At 40.8% G+C, this 8,570-nt stretch overlaps 1 protein-coding gene across 1 annotated transcript in view; it reads left to right on the forward strand.

Annotated features, from left to right (window-relative positions):
* The window catches only part of LOC144735229 (uncharacterized), a 34,140-nt gene extending 28,395 nt beyond the window's left edge, over positions 1-5,745 (forward strand). Inside the window, exons 13-15 of the mRNA XM_078617713.1 lie at positions 588-698; positions 2,053-2,152; positions 3,900-5,745. Of these exons, the coding sequence (XP_078473839.1) occupies positions 588-698; positions 2,053-2,144 (203 nt within the window). The 3' untranslated portion in view covers positions 2,145-2,152; positions 3,900-5,745. The remainder of the gene's footprint in view (positions 1-587; positions 699-2,052; positions 2,153-3,899) is intronic.
* Positions 5,746-8,570: the final 2,825 nt, after the last annotated feature.

Here is an 8,570-nt window from a genome sequence, read left to right on the forward strand (position 1 = left end):
ACCTACACATTCCACAAGTAGTGACTAATCCCATATCTGCATTTTCCATAAATATGCTAAATCCCTCTGTTGATATGCAAATTCCTTTGTCAAGGCGCCCTCCTCCTCTAACCCAGCTTAAATATACGCTGCCAAGCTTGGTGGTGTTCATTCAGACGCTGTCTTTCCGATAAACCTGTTCTTCACCTGAGGACGGCTGCTTGCATTGTGGCCGAAACGTCGTGAGAATTGTATTTTATTATGTTTTTTTATTTAATTATTTCCCTTCTACGTGACTTTACCGAAAGAACCAAGAAGATGAATTCCTGCAGTCATGAAAGCTTTAAATCGAAATTTGACCCACATGATAGTCAAAAAAACAATTCGGGTGAATGCTTATAGAAAACTCTTCTTACTCTTTGGTTCTTTCGGTAAAGTCACGTATAAAGATAAAATAATAAATTAAATAATAGCATACGACGTTTCGATTGCAACACAAGCAATAATCATCAGGTATAAATGAAATAGAAACAACAATCTAACCAGAAACATATAAGCAGACAGATATCACAGAGGTACATAGAGAGAATGAAATTGTTTACCTGTAGAAGCTGAGACGGAGGCGGGTTCCCACCACCATCAGCAGCAGCAGCAGGCAACTTCCCAGGCTGCGGCGTCCGAGCAGACGCAACAGAATGTGCCGGAGCCTCACCGCGAAGGTACACGTGCAGGGGTAGCAGCGATATCATCGGGATTCCGCCGGTATAAACAAATATTATGATCTGATTCTGACATTGCAGTAGAACCTTTCAAAGTCGGCCTTCGAGTTGACCAAATATCCAAAATTAGGGCCGTAGAGCTTTGAATTGTCTTTTTTTTGGCGCTGATTCTGGCCGCCTTCCCTGCTTGTCTGTGGGGTCCCGCGCCTCCGTGCGAAAACCGTTCTTGTTGCAAATTCTACAGTGTTTTGAGATGTAAACTTACATGAATGACGTTGCAGAATATAGAAATGTTAATTTTAGGGAGAGCATTTCCAGTTCTGGTCGGGATTTCTAGAATTCTTGAAATAATGAAGCCAAATGTAATTTAAAACACAGGTTTTCAGAACCAATACAGTATTATAATTCGTTGTCGATTTATTTTGGTTAGGCCATGTAATGATCTGGCCATATTTGTGTCGTTAAGACCCTCCACCACCCAACATCGCCAAATTAAATTGTCACATGTACAAGCGTTAACCGCTCCAGGTGTTATTCTATCAGATCACAGGTAAGTTTAAGAACAATTTTCACAACCAAATTAAACAATTAAATATACGATTGACTTTAAGCTTTCGTGACTGCAGGAATTCATATTCTTGGGTCTTTTGGTAAAGTCACGTAGATAGGTTTAAAGAAAATAACAAAAAACTTCGACGTTTCGATCGCAACACAAGCGTTCGTCCTGATGACGAACGCTTGTGTTGCGATCGAAACGTAGTTTTTTGTTGTTCTTTTAATTTTCTTTGAACCTATCTACGTGACTTTACCGAAAGACCCAAGAATATAAATACACGATGTTTCTCGCTTGAGACTGCGTCAAGCATCACCAGGACAAGATCCAGTAAGTTGGAATAAATATCAAGGAAGAAGCCAGACTGTTTAATGTCACATGGCCCAGCGATAATAGCGAACAAGTATAACCCGTAAAAACAAAGTTTTTCACTATAAATCCTTTATATGCGTGGCGGCTAGAGTCCTCTTGTCCTCTCGCTTGAGATGGCTGCCACCTATGGGTCAGATGATTGCATTGCACCATTAAGCAATTGGTAATTAAATATAATATTTTTGTCCTAAAAAGTGTAAAATTTTGGAAAAAATTTTCACGAACATTAATTGTCACGCACAACGAGTCTGTGTGGAAAATGTCAGCTCGATTGGATCATGGGAAGTGGGTTAAAAAACGACCGAAAGATTTGCACGGTCCTAAGCAAGCAAGCGAACTTAATATAAAGGATTTAAAAAAGAGATTCCTTCATCCAGCAGTGCATGGGGAATAGTGCAAGTGATTTTATTGTTTCCACGTTGGGAACAGATGCCGAAGAGGAGGAGGAGGTGGTGACATTCCTCCCAGCGGCAAGCTCCACGCGGCGCGCTGTGCAGCAGACCACATCGTCTGGGAAGTGATGGCAAGAGTAGGTGTAATTTTTCGATTTAAAGCTTTCGTGACTGCAGGGATTCATCTTCTTGGTTCTTTCGGTAAAGTCACGTAGAAGGAAAATAATAAAATAATAAAAATAAAACATAATACAATAATTCTCACGACGTTTCGGCCACAACGCAAGCAGCCGTCTTCAGGTGGAGAACAGGTCAGACTCTGCCTTCTCGACAGACCTGTTCTCCGCCTGAAGACGGCTGCTTGCGTTGTGGCCGAAACGTCGTGAGAATTATTTTATTATGATTTAGTTTTATTGTTTTATTATTTTCCTTTTACGTGACTTTACCGAAAGAACCAAGAAGAAGAGTAGGTGTGTGAAAGCATGAAACTTGACGTTTCCTGGAGCCAGGAGGCTCAAGTCGCGCGACTTCAATCGCCCACAATTGCTTTGTCCACATCTGAGCGAGTAGTTGTGCAGCAAGAACATAAAACAGCATTAACACGTTCCTTCGGAGTGGGCAGGTAGGAACTTGGTTGGACAGCGCATTCGTGCACGACAGAAAGCTCGCGGTCACGTGACGCACTTCAACCAATCCGGGAGCGTACATGTTTGGGAGAGGCTATGCACGACAGACATATAATCCCTGGTGGGCAGTGTGGAACTGTTGTTCCTACCTGTATCCGGATTGTAACAACCAATCATACTTCGCAATTGTCCACGTGATATAAATGCGTTACTCTAAATCGCTGGGATCACTTAAAAGTCGAGTCTGCTGTAAGCAACTGGTTGCAACTACTGTAGTTGCAGAGACATTTACATGTAAGTGACATGGTTGCATGCAACTGATCAGCCAGGTTGGAGACCTGGCTTTTTACACTGAAGTTTCCTACTTTGCACCTTGTTTTCATGTAAACACTTTCATATTGCCCATTGTTATGCCATCACGAAGTAACCGCAGAGCAGTGCAATGCTTTGTGAGTGAATGACCCACGGAAGCGGATATCACAGGGCTGCCTCTAAGATATTTTCAAGTGACCTCTGGTTCACACAGTAGAGGGTAGCACTTTCCCACCCACAACACCAGGGTGTTGTTGCTGATGGTGGTGTTGTCGAAGGTGCTGGAGTAGACCTACATTTAAATATATGTTGTTTTTTGTGCAGTCATTTGTGACTACGCTCGAGAAACCCAGTTTAATAACAGGCGTCTGCCTGGATTCGAATCCGGGCTCTCAATATTATGGTTCACCTGAACTGGTACACGCAAGCTTCATTTTCTGTTTTGGCTGTAGTAAAACTATGCGACAGCAGGTGGAAATGTGACCGCCTTTGTGAAACGATGTTTTTTGTATGTATCTATTGTAAAAAAAAAATGTAATATTTTAAAAACTTTTTTTTAAACACGCTTTCATGAAATGTATCGTACTCGTAATGGCAGAACTTTACGACTCCAGGATATGGCCATGAAGCTTGCCATAACGTAAGGGGCCGTGGTCACTTACAACCAACGTCAAATGAGCATGGACAATTAAACCCAAGCCGAAACATAACATATAAAAAAGAATGTTTAAAATATATAATTTTTATTTTTCATGATAGAATATAGTATTGTCATCAGTATGACATAAGTATACCAAGTTTGCGGTCGATAGCACATTGGGAAGTGGGTTAAAATTGAGTTGCAAGATTTGAGGATACAACAACAGCAGACAGAGTGAGTTAATAAAAAGCGTGTAAAAAAAAAAAGCTTCGTTTTAATTCTTTTAAAAAATTGTTTTCTCCGCAGAGGCTGGGCAAGCAGAGGCTGGGCAAGTCGGTGGAGCCAGAATACCACGTTCTTCTCACACGGAGCACAAACGATATTGCCACAGCACCTCTACTGCTATGTAAACTTAACTGGCTATAGAACATTGAACGTAGTAGGCATATTTTCTTTACTTGCAGACAACTGTTTTAATTGAAGCAAAACTGGACCTTCATAATTGACAGTCACTGGCTTTGCATTGTAAGTTATGTCCGGGGTGTTTTACCATCAACTCTGTGACACAAAGCTTTGCAAGTAGAACACCCAATGGAAAAATTAAGAGGACCCCAGGAAATCAAACTGCTTTGTGGCCAGTGTAGCACTTGTATAAGTCAGCTGTGTTGTGTTCATATACTCTATGTGACAAACATAACGTTTGGAAGGGAGTTGTTGCATTTGATTAAGATAAATATTGGTCAAAGCACCTGAAATGCACATCAGATTATATCGTGGCAGTGTGTGCTGTGGTAATGAGATGTTTACCGGCAAATTAATTTGACGATTTGCAAACATTTCTAGGAAAACGTCCACATTTCTGTATTCTCAGGATTATAAGATTCTCTGGAAAGGAATATACCCCTCAAAGCCTTGGCAGTCACTTAAAAAAGTGGATTTTACAATTTTGAGAATAATAAATTGCACTTACAGTGCCTAAAACTACTAAGTGGCCACCAAAGCAGCTTTCCTCGAAGGTTGTGCATATTCAAGGATAAATAGTGTGGTCTGGGAACTGATAAAGTCACAGGACTCGTCCAAATGACCGTTTTCATTTAAACCACCACTATGCGGTCGCACAGACTCTAAAACGCGAGCAAAGATTTGCCGTCTCATTTAACTGCGGCCACAATCGGACACTGCCCAAAAGAATAAACTAGCTTTGGTAGAAGGGAAGTAATAAAATAATACAAATAAAACATAATAAAATAATTCTCACGACGTTTCGGCCACAACGCAAGCACCTGAAGACGGCTGCTTGCGTTGTAGCCGAAACTTCGTGAGAATTATTTTATTATGTTTTATTTTTATTATTTTATTACTTCCCTTCTACGTGACTTTACCGAAAGAACCAAGAAGATGAATCCCTGCAGTCACGAAAGCTTTAAAATAATTTTATTATGTTTTATTTTTATTATTTTATTATTTCCCTTCTACGTGACTTTACCGAAAGAACCAAGAAGATGAATCCCTGCAGTCACGAAAGCTTTAAATCGAAATTTAGCTTTGGTAGGTTTACACTACTATAGAGGTGCGGTCACAATACATTTCTCGTTGTCGCTGCAGAATGTTGTTTAGCTGTCTTGTAGCCGCACGTTTTTATCTGCAAATGGAAGTTATTAATTTTGCAGTTGATTATGAAACTACCGTTTTAATTTAACATTTAAAAATAATAATCTGGTACACTTTTATGACTATGTTGGTTGGATTCAACGAAGGTATTCCCATATACGTGGCTATCCGGGTTGCTAGTCTTGTCCTGCTGTACACAAGTGCCCTGCTTTGGTTAACACAAAACCATTTTCCTGACAGGAAATACTCAAATAGCCCAAGAACAAAAATTACTTTAGATTTAAATAATGTATAATCATAGCAACGTTACTGATTTTTAAGTGTATGAAATTGTATTTTCTGCATAATAACACGTACATTGCAATGACTGTGCTGGACTCCACTTTGCATATATTGTGATGTGTTATGCATAGACAATTTTAAGCAGTGTAATTATTTCTTTATCTGACATAGTTTAAACTTGTGTAACGTTAGTCTTTATACGGTAGGTGAATGTTTAAATAAATACATGGCCTCTAATCTCAAGAGGTTGTTTCCAGTTCACGAGGGTGTGAGGTCTCATATATCGAAAAAAAGCGCGAATTAATACAATAAACAGCCTTTTTGGGGGTCACTATTGACCCAAGTCTACAGTGAAGTTTAGTGGCTGTACGGTGTTAGGAATTAAAAAAAAAATTAAAGATGTTTCATATACCGTATATTCAAGATTAAAGGATGGTCCGCAAAGTAAGACCCACCCCAAATGTTGGGGTCTTATTGAAAAAAACTGGGTTTTATAATCTACAGAATATGGTACCATGGGGAGCCATTTTCTAGAAGGTGAAAATAAACATGATACTTTAAAATGGGGAGAGCTTTTCTGGAAGATTCTGAACATTTGTTGGTGGTATCCTATACTATGGGTGATGATGTAGTATGATTACACTTGCTTAACCATGAAAGCATGAGACTCATGACGTTTTGCTATGGAGCGTCGTCTTCTGGAAGATGATTCTGAACAACTAGATTAAAACATGTCTTCAAGAAGACAACATTCTGATTATAAGACGCATCGCCAAAAACATTTTTAAATGTAGAAAATGTTCATCACATTCTGGAGAATATAGTACTTTACTCATGGTGTATACATCATTGTATATCCATTCAGTCCGCCGTGACATGGCTAAAAAACTCTGCAAGGAGGCGCTCAAACCCGCACTTCATTCAAGCCGTTAAAAATAAACCAAAATTCATCGTTAAGAATAGTTTGCTATTTATAAAAGAACATTGATTTGAAAGAATCACGGGCCCATTAGTATTTTGCCACATGCATATAAACCGTTGTTGACGATCATAGAGAATCAAATGATAGTCGAATTGGAGGTCAACCAACGAGACCATTGACCACATACTACGTCATAACAAAACACCCACATCCCTTATCTAATTCCATTGTGGATTAATTTTGTAGACTGAAAATGCATTTGAGTCGATGAAACGTACACGTTCAAGTTGCATTTGTTTTAACCAAGTAGGGAGCTGGATAACCAAAATGGCAAATGCTAAATATGATGCAAATAGCCATATACCTGTCAACCCCTTATCAATGCCTACCTTATTACAGACCAATTCAGACCTTATTGGTCACCCCGTGTCCTTATCAATCTCAACGTTCATCCTACAAAGTCCCATCACAAGGGAGAAACAGAAATAGACAAAAAAAATGTGCCCGCATTGAAACGGCCATACGCCGTATGGACCTAAAAACAAAATTTCTCTGGACAAGAATACGGGAAAACCGTATGGGTTGACAGTCATGTAGCCATTAGATTGTACAGGGAATGCCACATGCACAGCTGATGTGTAATGCCATGACGGCTGATCTGTATGGCCGCAGCACCTGCGGCTGCGGTGAACCTGTGGCCTTACCTGGGGGGATCCGATCATCATCATCAACAAATAATAACCGCCGTTCGCCACAATGGTGGAGGTGACGTCCCCACTGCGATTGTGCCAGGCTAGGTGCACGTTGAGGCCACGTGAAGTGGGGGAAGGCTCGCTGTTGGCAGGTCACGGGACAGACCCAGGTGCCATGGGTTGACTGACAGATGCACCACCTGTGCTTCTATCACAGACACCATTGACTCTAGTCCCTGATCTTCCACACACGAGTTTATATCCTGGTGACACCGAGAGGGTGACTTTGCCATGGGCTTCCCTTATGGGTGAGAGATAAGGTGACATCGGGCAAACTATGTTAATCATATGATAATTGTTTTTTTACCCTTTTATCTGGCAACAAAACTGACACCTTTTTTACAAGGAGAATTGTATTATTTTATTATGTTTTATTTTTATTATTTTATTATCTCCCTTCTACGTGACTTTACCGAAAGAACCAAGAAGATGAATCCCTGCAGTCACGAAAGCTTTAAATCGAAATTTAGGTGTTAAGATATTCTTGGTTCTTTCGGTAGTCACGTAGAAAGGAAATATATCTTTATTTTATTTTATTATTTCCCTTCTACGTGACTTTACCGAAAGAACCAATAATATGAATCCCTGCAGTCACGAAAGCTTGAAATCAAAATATAGATGTTAAGATGTTAAAACACCAAACAGAAACGCTTTGCAAGGAATCATGTCTGAATTAACCACACATACTTTGTGGTGAACATGCAAACAAAAAACATGCTCTGGTAATACATGATGCATTGTCTTTGTGCTGTTCGCCTTTTGGCGTCCTCTGGTCTGACACTGAGACGAGGCTATAAAGAAAGCTGTCTCTGGAATGGACCAATCAGTTTCAAAGACAATTCATCATATATTACCAGAGCATTCTTGATTTGAAGCTATCATGACCGCAGGAAACCATACTCTCTGGTTCTTTCGGTAAAGTCACGTAGATATAAAAAAAATAAACACATTCCTGCGGAGGGAGCTGGTAGGAACGTTGGGTTGCTCGGTCAATGGCCAGGGTCAACGGCGGCTGTGAGGGCGGGCACAAGCTGGCGTGAGTAGGTTAAACGTTGAGTTTTATAAGGGCACCACGGGGTGACCAGCCCCTCCTCACCCATCCCACCCCCCACCCAGCCCCACCCTCCCCACCCAGCCCCTTCCCACCCAGCCCTTCCCCAACCTCCCCTCCCCACCGAGCCCCACCCAGCCCCTCCCTCCCCAGCCCCTCCCTGCACGACGGACGGACACAATAATCCCCTGTGGGCTGGTGGAACCAGGAGGTTCCTACCAGTACAAGTCTGCTTATATCTACTGAGCGTCTGTGAAAGAGCTTTATTGCTCATCGGATTCCTACAGTATAACAAAATATCGTTAATCCTATATTTTAATAATTTATTCTTACTTCACAACTCAGGTACCGTGAGCATA

The sequence above is a fragment of the Lampetra planeri genome, chromosome 54 (assembly GCF_965212315.1).
Source record: "Lampetra planeri chromosome 54, kcLamPlan1.2.h2, whole genome shotgun sequence".
Classification (NCBI taxonomy): Eukaryota; Metazoa; Chordata; class Hyperoartia; order Petromyzontiformes; family Petromyzontidae; genus Lampetra; species Lampetra planeri.